The 13,606-nt window shown below is 42.0% G+C and overlaps 2 protein-coding genes across 2 annotated transcripts; both read right to left on the bottom strand.

Moving 5' to 3' along the window:
• Positions 1–280: 280 nt before the first annotated feature.
• LOC140272051 (galactose-specific lectin nattectin-like) lies at positions 281–4,416 on the bottom strand. Its single transcript, XM_072367368.1, has 7 exons — positions 4,320–4,416; positions 3,844–3,906; positions 3,129–3,159; positions 2,874–2,974; positions 2,289–2,423; positions 1,231–1,342; positions 281–554 (listed from the first exon to the last, which is right to left on the bottom strand). The coding sequence occupies exons 2-7, from the start codon at positions 3,904–3,906 to the stop codon at positions 487–489; spliced, it is 510 nt and encodes a 169-aa protein (XP_072223469.1). The 5' UTR covers positions 4,320–4,416; the 3' UTR covers positions 281–486.
• Positions 4,417–9,697: 5,281 nt separating this feature from the next.
• LOC140271267 (galactose-specific lectin nattectin-like) lies at positions 9,698–13,123 on the bottom strand. Its single transcript, XM_072366408.1, has 7 exons — positions 13,038–13,123; positions 12,562–12,624; positions 11,849–11,879; positions 11,594–11,682; positions 11,090–11,224; positions 10,712–10,823; positions 9,698–9,963 (listed from the first exon to the last, which is right to left on the bottom strand). Exons 2-7 carry the CDS (start codon positions 12,622–12,624, stop codon positions 9,899–9,901), a joined length of 495 nt encoding a protein of 164 aa, XP_072222509.1. The 5' UTR covers positions 13,038–13,123; the 3' UTR covers positions 9,698–9,898.
• Between the last annotated feature and the right edge of the window lie 483 nt (positions 13,124–13,606).

Below are 13,606 nucleotides of genomic sequence, written 5' to 3'. Positions count from 1 at the left end.
TCCTCATCTCTCATAATCAGCTACCAGTAAATAAATTCTTTCACTTAAGTCTCACTTGTCTGCAATTGAGTCCTCGTGTTTTCAGGCGGAGAGGATCTAGCTGTGACAGTTTGTTTTGTCAGATAAGACTGGTCTTAAAGACAGTACAGAGGCACTAATCATGGCATATGGTTGGACAAACTATCATGAAGTGTCACATGTTCACACAGATGCCTTCAGTCGGCTGCACCAAAAAATAAAATCATAGAAAGGACACAAGAAATCACAGAACAAAGAGTGATTCAGAACAGTATTTGTGGGATTTTTATTGAACATGCAGATAAAGTCTACACTCAAATTAATAAATGCAGAGTTAATATATGATGAAAAAAACAGAAATCATCATCATAAGAGCTCTGCTGCTCTGTTAATCTGGAAGTGTTTGATTAGAACAGAAAAGAGTGATGAGGCCTGAGATTATCCTTGTTGCTGACATGGCCGGATGTTTCACAGCTTCTTGCCACAGAGGAAAGAATTTCGATCTGTACATATCTCATCGTTCCAATACGTTCCTCCTACAAATGTAGAGTAAAACATAATAAATATGCATTAATCTAGGTTTTTACACAAGTGTGTTATGGTTTCAGTGCATAAGAGTGTGTTGAATGTCATTTTGAAAGATTTAAACATGGGAACAAGCAGCAGAATCTAAAGTAGTTCAAAGCAACACTGTCTCTAATAAACCACATGCAGTAGACCTTCTGTCCAGTTTGGGGTGAGACTGTGTTATTAATTAGCTATTCTACAGGCTCATGCGCTCATTCAGATCCAATCCCTCAACAACTTGATTTTATACAAAGCAGGTAACTGAGAACAGCCTTTGGAGCAAAATGAATACATGTAAAGTTGTCTTTCTGAGGCTAAAACACAAAGCCAAATGCCAGCTGTTGCTGCAGCAGTCTCCTTTGTTTGACTTTGCTAAAGCCAGCACCCATTTTAAGTCAAGGCCAACCATGATGGTGCTCTGGGTTCATCGTAGCCTGCAGCAGCTTGAATGAGTTAGTTTCATGTTATTTCCTGTAAATAGTTTGTTCACATATCAGTTGTAATTGAGCTCTTCAGTGAAAATGAAGTGTTGATATTTAAACATTCTGCTGTCACTGCGACTTCATGTGATGTCGACATAAAAAGTGAGAACACTGTCAGTGTCCATATGTTGTCCATAAAGTGTAGAATAACCTCTGTTTGTACCTCTGAAACTTATCTCAAGACAGTGCTCATTTCCTCCATGGTTGCTCGGCTGCCCTTGATGCCAGCGCCTGTAGTTAAAGTGTGATCCATCACTCCACATCCACCTTTTCTCCTGAAAGAGGACATACAATGTGTAGTATGGAGACATGTATTATATAATCAGATTTAACAATGCTGCAACCTGCTGCCTCATAAAAATACCATTTATTAAGTGTGGGTTTGAGTTAAGTGTCAACAAAACATTACAAATGAATGATTTTATTTCATTAATGTAAAATAATCGAACACATTAAGTGGACTGATGCCAGAAAGCCAACATTGTTACTACGTTATTAATTTGTATATTGAGTTCTGTTGTGATAGTTTGTTTCTCGGTGAGTTTTCTTATGTCCCACGCTCTTGAACGCACTATAGCCGTTCAGACTTTAATCAATGCAGCTCACCTGTGTTCTGTAATGGTGCTGTAGATGTGAGTTTTTCCTCCTGATACAGCGGCTAGTCTGTAATTTCATTTGATTTTACCAAGATTCACCTGAACCTCCCTGGTTTATTGTTTTGTGTAAATGCCAGAAGGTGAGTTTAAGAACCTTATATGGTCTAAGTTGGATGCTAACATTGTGTTAATGTGTATTATTTAGAACTGCATGAGCTAATGCTATCTGATGCTGGTGTGTTTTTAAAGCTTATAAGCTAAGTCATGCTGTCTGTGTGCCTTCTGTGATGTGATTTGTTTATGTTATATAATTCATATGATGTACTCGAGTACTGAATGCAGTCCTTTGTAACCTTTGTTATATTATTATGTTTGTGTATGATTTATTGTGTTTGCTATACTTATGGTTACTTTGTGTTGCTATTGCAGACCACAGCCAGATAAATAAACCAAAAGCAGAACATCTGCATCCATGTTCTTTCATGGGAACACCAACTCCACACCTTGCCACTCTAAACTAGTAACAATCCTGGACACAATGCCTTCTCTCCTTTTTAACTGATGACATGCTGATATCACACATTAAGTAGAAACCTGATTTGATAAATTGCGCCGTGTAACTTACTGCAACCGCATCAAAACCTCCAACCCAGGTGTGGTGATGAGCACCGGTCACTCTCTTAACCAGGTTACTGAGGAAGAGGCTCTCATCAGCAGAGTGGATTGAAGCCAGATTCCCACCAATAGACATGCAAAAATGCTGACAATAAAAAGAGAGGGTGGGGATTTAGGGAGAAATGCCTTCAAGTTAGAGGAACATCATGGACATAACTTCCTAGTTAATCTAATTTAGGCAGCACTTTGTTATCATCCTAAGCAAAACCTTGTTATGTTATATGCATGGGAGGAAAAAAATAGAGGGATCTGTGGATAATGTGACATGTACTTTAATTTCAACTGAAAATGAAGAGAGCAGCACAACAAACTGTTCTTTAAACTGGAATCATTTTATAATAGCATTTTAAGCTCTGAAAAGTAAATGTGCCAATATTAATATCAAACCAAATGACGCGCTTCTTTTGCGATTCAGATTCAGTTTGACATTTCTTTGGAGGTGGAGGAACACCAAAGTAATCGCTTAATGTAGCTTGCTTCCTCTGAAACTTTCTGCTTTATTTTAAAGGAAATAAAATATCACTCTGTTACATACCTCTGCATCAATCCAAGTCCTTGCTGTGCGGTAGTAAATGAAACAGCGAGAGCCGAACTGCGTCCAACCAGGAGGACAGCCAGAGGAACAGCCAGGAGGAACTGCCACAGTTGTTGTATTAGACAGAAGATAATAAGTGCAAAATACAGGAATTTGACCCACGATCAAAGCTGCACTTTTAACTGTCATAAAAATCTAAATTTGGACAAAATCCTCCAACAGCCGTTTAACAGTAAATAAATTCTAACTACCAACCTGGCTCATCAACTTCATTCTGGGCAGATCTCTGTGAACACAAAAGCACGTTGAAACCAGTAAAGACTTTGTACAGAACTATCATATTCCTGTCCCATATTTAGGCTGCAGTTATGAAGCTGGCGTCGTCTGTTGGAGCAGGATCTGTAATTCAGAGCTAAAACTGTCATGGAGTGGACGCTATGGTTCTGCAGCCTTCCTTTCACTGGTGAGACAAAAAAAAAACTCTTCTGAATAAATTACTTTGGGTGATGAGAAGCTCAGTGAATATGTCACGATTTAAGTTTTGATTCATGTCTTGTCTCGTCATTTCCTGTTTTATTTTGAAAATTCACTAATTCACTAACTGGGAGAGCGTGAGAGTTTATTTGTTATCTTTTCATAGCCTTTCTGTTTTCCTCCTAGAGTGGAGAGTTTTTTGATTTCGATCATTTTCATAGCTGCACCATCCTCTGCCATAGTTATAGAGGAGAGTGCTTCAGGAGTTTCACAGCCTCTTTGTTTGCTCTGTCTGGAGATCCTCAACCTGTTGTTCATAAATAAACACTTTTTCCTTGTTAAACCGACCCTGCACCTGTGTCCGAGGCCTTGACAGAATATACATTTAATTCCAATGATGTCAATAATTTCTGAGCACATATACATCAAAAGCTTCTGTCTTCACCTCGGTGAGCTAACATGGCCATGAAAGGGACACAGAGTTAATTATACTCACACACTGAACGATCAAGAGGCTGCTGATGAAGCCGAAGAAAACCAAGTTAAAACCTGATGCCATCTGAAAAGAGACAAAGAAATGAAATTAAGTTGCATGCACACGGTTACAGGGACAATCGTTGACTTTGTCCCACTGCACATGCATGGGAGGAGAATCGAGTTGTGGAATGAAGCACGTTCAACGGTGTGGCCTGTGTGAGAAAATGTTGAGGATATTCTGATGCTTCTAGCTTTCTCTGTGGGATTTCATCAGACATGTTGGACACAGATTGAACTTTGGAGCATGAACAAACCCCCGAGGCCCATTTGAGTGAATCCATGCTGGAACGATTCAAACCCCAACCACCTTATCTGGTTGTTAGTCTGGTTTTGAGAAACTCGATTTCATACAATTTCTGTTAGTTTCACATTAAATCAATAAAAAATTAAACGTGTGGTTAAAAATCCGTAAGAAGAGAAACTGTAAAGTGTTACCTTTGCAGCTGTTAGTCCAGTGAGTCGAGTCTGAAACGAAGAGAGGATGTACAAAACCTCTGAGAGGTTGGAGCTTTATATGTTTTCTCAAAATGTTTTCATCTTTTAATCTTTTCAGAGATTAACATCACCACAGTCAGGTGTTTTTCCCTGGAATGAGGAAACAAGGATATCTTTTTCTTTCCGCTTTTTCACAGCTGAATATTCCAGGTTTGATTGCCAGATAGCTTGAATTTCCCCCACAGGGGGATGAGTGTAAAATAAAAAATACTGAAAAAATAAAATAATTTTTTATATGGATCATTACTCATCTGATTGTGTTTAAGCTCTGTTTTTAAGTGAAATACTCAGATCTGAACACTAAGATAATTCAGAAAGTATAATAACTTTCTGGTTGTTAGTTTTCATTTTTTTCTTACTCTTAATTCTAATACAGAGCAGAACTTACATAAGGCCTTTAGATTCTTATGTCAGGGTAACCCAGGTCAAACAGATATGATCATAACTTGACAGGCAGGAAGAAACTGGTTGAATGTTTTCTAACTTCCTTTAGATGTGGATAACATTCATTCAAACGTCTTTGTTCCTGCCTGTCAAGTTCCAGCTGTCAATCTTCCCAGGAGTGGACGTCCCAGCAAGTTCACCTCAAGGTCAAAAAGCCAAGAGCTACATCTCAGACTCTACAGGCCTCAGTTAGCATGTTAAAGGTTAAAGTTCATGAAAGCACAGTTAGAAAAAGGATCTTCCTTTTTCTTTTGCACGTTTGTTCACGTGATGTTTTTGTTGTGTAACTGATGTTCACTTCATGGTATTTTGGTTTTCTTGGACCAGTTTCAGCATTTTTGTTTCCTCATTAAATCTATGCAACACATCAGTAAAATAGTCCTTCCCCCTACTTTGTAGCCCTTGGAATCCCTCAACCCTCACTTCCAGTGTTTGAGAGTGGTCGGGAGAGTGACTTTGCTGGGGAGCAACTTTCACCTCAGTGAGCAATATAAATATCAAGTGTTGATCGGACACATCAAGCTCCCAAGCGCGCTGCAGTTTGCCTAGGAACACAGGCTTCCTAGGCAGGCTCTACAAGATAAGTACGGGCAGCCACGGCATCTGGTCCAGAGTGACCGAGGTGCAATACTCAACGCTCCTGCTCTCAAGATGGGTGATGCCAATGCCTTTGACATGTTTCCCTTGTCCGTCCAGTTCTTGGTAGGCATGTTAAAGACCCTTGAGTGACAGAATGGATATGAGCTCCACTGCGGTTCCCACGTTGATTGACTGCTCAGCAAAATGCCTCCCACCTTCATTGAGTATTGCCTGCGATATAGTATTCTGCAGACTTGTACTGACAGAACCTACACACTTCAGGATTGGGCTACCTTGCTCCAAACGAAGTCTCAAGCGAGGTGCATCTCCATTCGAGCAGCAACACTGTGTCAGAGCGATACACCTAGATCTGCTAGGCAGGATCAGCGAACCGCTCAACCCAAAGAGAAGCCAAGTACTTTGTGTTTCAATGTAACTGAGGAGATAACCAGGGAAGAGACATCTGCGGCAGCGCCTGCACCTGCGAACGCCAAAACGAAGCCCAAACCTTATTGTCCATACTGTGATAGTCACGACCACTAACTCAATTCCTGTGAGGAATTGAAGAAGTTGAACACCGATCAGGTTTTAAAGTGGCTCAAGGACAGCAAATGGTGTAGGAAATGTGGACGCAACCACAAAACCGGTGCACACTTAAGCGGTGCACACTTAAGCGCCCCTGTAAAACCTGCAAGGAAATGCACCTCATTGTCTTGCACGAGTCAATCTAGGAAACCAAACAGAGAGTGTACACGGTCAGTCTCTTTCCCACAAAGGTGTATCTGGATCGGCCCAACAGATCTCGAAGAGTGATGCTGAAGGTGGTCAAGGTCCTCCTTCATAACGGTGACCGATGGATGAAGACTTATGCAGTATTCAAAGACAGGTCTGAGAGGAGCTTTGTACTTTCTCAAGTGGTGCAACATCTCAACCTCGTCTGCCATCTGTAGACTCTACCCCTGCAGACTGTGCACCAAAGCATTAAGCAACTCAATGGTGCATCAGTGTCCCTGGAGGTATCATCACCATTGCGGCCGTCCGAGAAGCACCCGATGTCCCACGCCTTCACGGCCGAGGGATTGGCTCTCGCACACTTATCCAGTTGCTGTGCTGCAGCAGAAATATAAACACCTCAGAGAGCTTAATTTACCCCCAGTGACCCGCGCCCAACCTCTGATCCTAATCAGGTTCGATATGCCTCACCTGATTACCCCGGTTAAACCAGTGCAGGCAGAGCCATCAGGTAGCCCTGTTACCATCTGCACTCAGCTGGGCTGGTCGCTTCAAGGGCCAGTTGATACTGTCCATCTCTCACCTGGGGTCCAGCAGTGCCTGCACATCACCACAACTTTAGCTTCCAGCGAGCTTCTCAGGAACGTGGAGCGTCTCTAGTAAATGGACACAGTGAGAAGGCTGTCACTCGCTCAAAGGAAGACCAACAAGCTCTCATTCTGCTCAGACAGCCACTACTAGAGTGACCGTAGATGGCATCCCACACTAAACCACTCCCCTTTTTTTCCGTGCTACCAACATAGTTCTCTGGGCTCCTACTGAAGCAGTATTCCCCAGGTAAGCAGCACAGAGCGGAAGCTTGCTAAGGACCGTGCACAAGCTAAGTCGTACTGAGCTGAGATCCGGAAGCTGGAAGAAGCGGGCTACGTATCAATGGTCTCACCAGGAGAAGCTGGCCAGTCGTCAGAGTCATGGTTTATACCACACGACATGGTCCACCACAACAGAAAGGACAGAGTTGTCTTTGACTGCTCTTTCCAGCACCATGGACAGTCACTGAATGATCTCCTGTTGCCTGGACCAAACTTAGGACTTCCCTACTTGGTGTCTTGCTGAGGTTCCGTCAGCACTCGGTTGCTGTGAGAAGGGACATAAAGATGATGTTCCATCAGATCCGCTTGCAGCCCACTGACACACTGGTGCTGAGGTTCATCTGGAGAGACATGTAGAGGGAGGAAGAGCCAACCATATGAATGTCAGGTGCTGCCTTTCGGCAATACTGCTGCGCTGTATATTCCCTCCAGTGCTATGTTCAGGACAACTGCGGTAACACGTCCAACTTGGTAGAGATTGTGGAGAACTCTTTTTATGTGGACAATTGTCGACATAGCACCCGCACTTACACTGAGGATTTGATCTCAGGCAGTGGGCAAGTAATGTGTCAGCAGCTTGATTCTGATCAAACATCTTCTCCCGGAAGCCAAATCAGATCGCTGTGAGCTTTGGTTGTCTAAGGGCAGTAACACCCTGCAAAAGGTGACTTTGGGCCTCCAATGGAACTGTCTCATCGACTCTCCAGGCTTTAAGCATTGTCCAGCGGACCACCTTGAGCCAACCCTGAGGAACATTTATAAAACCCTAGCAAGCCAATATGATCCACTTGGCTTTATCATTCCTTTCACCAGCAAGGCTAAAGTTCTTATCCAGGATATCTGGAAGCAAGACATCCGATGGGATGATCTGATTGAAACCCAGTCTCTGAGAGAGCAGTGGACAGCTTTGGTGATTGAGCTCCCTGATCTCATGCATCTCCAATTCCCACGGACCTACGCACTTCTATGTGCCGACAAGCCTACTACATCTAGGGAGCTTCATGTCTTCTGCGATGCGTCAGAGAGAGCGTATGGTTCACTGGCCTACCTACGCACAGTCGATGATAAAAGTCATGTCCACACCTCCTTCATGTTTGCCAGATCAAGAGTGGCACCAAAGAAGCGCTTGAGCATGCCATGTCTGGAACTTGGTGCAGCGCTCACTGGCACTCAACTCGCCAAGCTTATCCAGACAGAGCTCACCATACCCATCCAGCAGACATTCCTTTGGTCAAAATCCACTATGGTGCTCCAATGGCTGAGATCAGAGTCGTGCCGTTAGAAGATCTTTGTTGACACGCGTATAGCGGAGATACAAACTCTCACCAAGGTAGCCAGTTGGAGATATGTGGACTTAGCGATCCGGCGGATGACATAACACGAGGTCTGAGGCTCTCAGATTTGGCATATCCACAAAAATGGATTAGTGGTCCGGATTTCTTTCGTCAGCCTTCTGACCAGTGGCCGGCTATGCCCATATCAGCAGAAACGGAGCCTGACACCGTTGAACTCAGGAACTCCAGCCTCATCGGCATTATATCAGAGGCTCAGAACTCAGACCTGCCTGATCTGGCTCAGTTCCATACCTGGAAGGATCTAATCCAGCCTACCGTCACTTTCCTTCATGGGGCGGTTGCTTCCAGCGACTGTCAGACAGCAGACGCTGCAACCTACATCACAGCAGAGAAGTTACTTTGAGCTCAGGCTCAGCAGGACTCGTTCCCTAGGGCACCTGAGGAGGAGTGCTTAATTGTGTTTGAGGTGACCAGCTCAGGGGGGCCTAGAGCGTGGTTCTTTTTCAAAGTACCATGAAGTACCAGGGTGCTAGGACAGGAGTTTGTTTTCGAGGAGGAGTGCTTAAGGGTGACTGAGTGGTCCAGACCAGGGACCCGAGCCCCCAAAGTGAGGCAAGTAAGAATGGGGCACTTTTTACAGGTTAAAACTGTCCAAAACTGAAGCAAGTAAGAATGGCACACTTTTCATCAGTTAAAGTAAGGATGAAGTAAGCATGGGGCACTCTTAACTGATAAAAGTGCCCCTAAGTGAAGCTAGTATATATGGCACACTTTTTATCAGTTAAAAGTGTTCCTAAATGAAGTAATTATGGGCCACTTTTCACAGATAAAAGTGTCCCAAACTGAAGCCGGTAAGAATGGGTGACTTTTTCACAATTTAAAGGGTAAGAAAATGCACTTTGGAACACTTTCGTCATTGAAAAAGTGTCCCAAATTGGATTCTTTTTCGCAGATGGTCCAATTATAGACGGATGGGAATCAGAGCTCCAGCGGATGGGAGTGTTTCCCAGAGGAGCAGTGCTTGTCTGTGGGTAGAGATTAATAAGTCACGGGGCCTGGAGCCTGGTTCTTTTTTAAAGTACCATTAAGTCCCAGGGGGCTAGGACGGGAGTGTGTGCTCGAGGAGGGGTGCTCAAATGCGGGTGAGGTTTCCAGGTCAAGTACCCCAGCTCCCAAAGTGAGGTAAGTAAGAATGGGGCACTTTTTACTAATAAAAGTTCCCCAAACTGAAGCAAGTAAAAATGGCACACTTTTCATCAGTTAAAAGTGTTCCAAAATGTTCTAATGGTGAAAGGCAGTAATGCAGCTGAACATGTTGGAATGTTAGCAGTCAGCTGCACCAAAAACAGAACCATAGAAAGGACACAAGAAATCACAGAACACAGTGATTCAGAACAGCATTTCGAGGATTTTTATTGAACATGCAGATAAAGTCTACAGTCAAATTAATAACTGCAGAGTTAAAATATGAGGAAAAGAATCATAAATCATAATCATAAGAGCTCTGCTGCTCTGTGTTAATCTGGAAGTGTTTGATTAGAACAGAAAAGAGTGATGAGGCCTGAGATTATCCTTGTTGCTGACATGGCCGGATGCATCACAGCTTCTTGGCACAAATGAAATTTCTTCCATCAGTACAACGTCTGTCGTTCCAGTACGGTACTGTTCAGGGATGTTTTGGAAAAAACAAACATGGAGAAACATGCATTAATTTAGGTTTTACACAAGCTTGTTCCTGTTCCAGTGCATAAGAGTGTGTTGAATATCTCTGTCTGTAAATGTTCAAATGCTTCTTAAACACGACACTGTGACCCTACTGCACAAAGTGGGCTGTGATGTCTCCAAATATCTCAATAAAAACCAACATCTTAAAACAAATACTTTGTGCCAAGAGTCTTGTTAGGCAAATATTTTCCATCATTGAAAAGTGGAAAAATGTGAAAGACGTCTGTCATTTTGACAGATTTAAACATGGGAACAAGCACCCGAATCTTAAGTAGTTCATAGCAACACTGTCTCTTATAAACCACATGCAGTAGACCTCCTGTCCAGTTTGGGGTGAGACTGTGTTATTGATTAGCTACTAAAACACAAAGCCAAATGCTGCGCCAGCAGCAGTCTACTTTGTCTGACTTTGCTAAAGCCAGCACCCATTTTAAGTCCAGGCCAGCCATGATGGTGCTCTGGGTTCATCGTAGCCTGCAGCAGCATGAATGAGTTAGTTTAATTTTATTTCCTGTAAATAGTTTGTTCACATATCAGTTGTAATTGAGCTCTTCAGTGAAAATGAAGTGTTGATATTTAAACATTCTGCTGTCACTGCGACTTCATGTGATGTCGACATAAAAAGTGAGAACACTGTCAGTGTCCATATGTTGTCCATAAAGTGTAGAGTAACCTCTGTTTGTACCTCCGTAATTGATCTCAAGGCAGTGCTCATTTCCTCCATGGTTGTCAGGCTGCCTATGAGCCCAGTGACTGTAGTCAAACTGTGATCCATCACTCCACAGCCACCTTCTCTCCTGAAAGAGGACATACAATGTGTAGTATGGAGACATGTATGACAGTATTATATGATCAGATTTAACAATGCTGCAACCTGCTGCCTCATAAAAGACCATTTATTAAGTGTGTGTTTGAGTTATGTGTCAACAAAACATTACAAATGAATAATTGTATTATATTAATGTAAAATACTCTCACACATTAAGTGGACCGATGACTTGCTGATGTCACACATTGAGTAGAAACCTGATTTACCTGATTTGATAAATGATTCGTAACTTACTGCGATCGCGTCAGAACCTCCAACCCAAATAAGGTGATGATGGCCGGTCACTCTCTTAACCAGGTCACTGAGGAAGATGTTCTCATCAGCAGAGTGAACTGAAGCCAGATTCCCACCAATAGACATGCAAAAATGCTGACAATCAAAACAGAGTGGGGGGTTATAAATAAATAAAGCTAGGGAGAAGTGCCTTCAAGTTACAGGAACATCATGGACACATATTTCGTACTTTCCCTCTTATACCATAAATGTTTCCCTCAGGATAGTAGTAACAGATAAACTTTTCCTGAGCTTAGCTCACCTGAAGCTGCACAGGTACAGATATGGCCGCACTTGTATTGTCACAGTAACAGAGTTTCAAAGATGATACAGATACCAAGAAAATACTTGATATCTTTTTCAATAGAACAAAGAAAAACTTATAAAGAGGTTTCAGAAATTCTTACAGTTTGCAGAAATTTCTGCTTTATTTTAAAGGAAATAGAATATCACTTTGTTACATACCTCTGCATGAATCCAAGACTTTGATGCGCGGTAGAAAATGAAACAGCGAGAGCCGAACTGCGTCCAACCAGGAGGACAGCCAGGAGGAACTGCCACAGTTGTTGTATTAGACAGAAGATAATAAGTGCAAAATACAGGAATTTGACCCACGATCAAAGCTGCACTTTTAACTGTCATAAAAATCTTTTATTTCTCATAAATTTGCACAAAATCCTCCAACAGCCGTTTAACAGTAAATAAATTCTAACTACCAACCTGGCTCATCAACTTCATTCTGGGCAGATCTCTGTGAACACAAAAGCACGTTGAAACCAGTAAAGACTTTGTACAGAACTATCATATTCCTGTCCCATATTTAGGCTGCAGTTATGAAGCTGGTATCGTCTGTTGGAGCAGGATCTGTAATTCAGAGCTAAAACTGTCATGGAGTGGACGCTATGGTTCTGCAGCCTTCCTTTCACTGGTGAGACAAATAAAACTCTTCTGAATAAATTACTTTGGGTGATGAGAAGCTCAGTGAATATGTCACGATTTAAGTTTTGGTTCATGTCTTGTGTCATCATTTCCTGTTTTATTTTGAAAATTCACTAATTCACTAACAGGGAGAGCGTGAGAGTTTATTTGTTATCTTTTCATAGCCTTTCTGGTTTCCTCCAAGAGTGGAGAGTTTTTTTATTTCGATCATTTTCATAGCTGCACCATCCTCTGCCATAGTTATAGAGGAGAGTGCTTCAGGAGTTTCACAGCCTCTTTGTTTGCTCTGTCTGGAGATCCTCAACCTGTTGTTCATAAATAAACACTTTTTCCTTGTTAAACCGACCCTGCACCTGTGTCCGAGGCCTTGACAGAATATACATTTAATTCCAATGATGTCAATAATTTCTGAGCACATATACTTCTAAAGCTTCTGTCTTCACCTCGGTGAGCTAACATGGCCATGAAAGGGACACAGAGTTAATTATACTCACACACTGAACGATCAAGAGGCTGCTGATGAAGCCGAAGAAAACCAAGTTAAAACCTGATGCCATCTGAAAAGAGACAAAGAAATGAAATTAAGTTGCATGCACACGGTTACAGGGACAATCGTTGACTTTGTCCCACTGCACATGCATGGGAGGAGAATCGAGTTGTGGAATGAAGCATGTTCAACGGTGTGGCCTGTGTGAGAAAATGTTGAAGATATTCTGATGCTTCTAGCTTTCTCTGTGGGATTTCATCAGACATGTTGGACACAGATTGAACTTTGGAGCGTGAACAAACCCCTGAGGCCCATTTGAGTGAATCCATGCTGGAACGATTCAAACCCCAACCACCTTATCTGGTTGTTAGTCTGGTTTTGAGAAACTCGATTTCATACAATTTCTGTTAGTTTCACATTAAATCAATAAAAAATTAAACGTGTGGTTAAAAATCCGTAAGAAGAGAAACTGTAAAGTGTTACCTTTGCAGCTGTTAGTCCAGTGAGTCGAGTCTGAAACGAAGAGAGGATGTACAAAACCTCTGAGAGGTTGGAGCTTTATATGTTTTCTCAAAATGTTTTCATCTTTTAATCTTTTCAGAGATTAACATCACCACAGTCAGGTGTTTTTCCCTGGAATGAGGAAACAAGGATATCTTTTTCTTTCCGCTTTTTCACAGCTGAATATTCCAGGTTTGATTGCCAGATAGCTTGAATTTCCCCCACAGGGGGATGAGTGTAAAATAAAAAATACTGAAAAAATAAAATAATTTTTTATATGGATCTTTACTCATCTGATTGTGTTTAAGCTCTTTTTTTAAGTGAAATACTCAGATCTGAACACTAAGATAATTCAGAAAGTATAATAACTTTCTGGTTGTTAGTTTTCATTTTTTTCTTACTCTTAATTCTAATACAGAGCAGAGCTTACATAAGGCCTTTAGATTTTTATGTCAGGGTAACCCAGGTCAAACAGATATGATCATAACTTGACGGGCAGGAAGAAACTGGTTGAATGTTTTCTAACTTCCTTTAGATGTGGATAACATTCA

Source organism: Leuresthes tenuis, unplaced genomic scaffold, assembly GCF_036924035.1.
Source record: "Leuresthes tenuis unplaced genomic scaffold, fLeuTen1.0.hap1 SCAF_16, whole genome shotgun sequence".
Lineage (NCBI taxonomy): Eukaryota > Metazoa > Chordata > Actinopteri > Atheriniformes > Atherinopsidae > Leuresthes > Leuresthes tenuis.
Note: the sequence above shows the minus strand (reverse complement) of the source record. Positions and strands in the feature narration are given on the sequence as shown.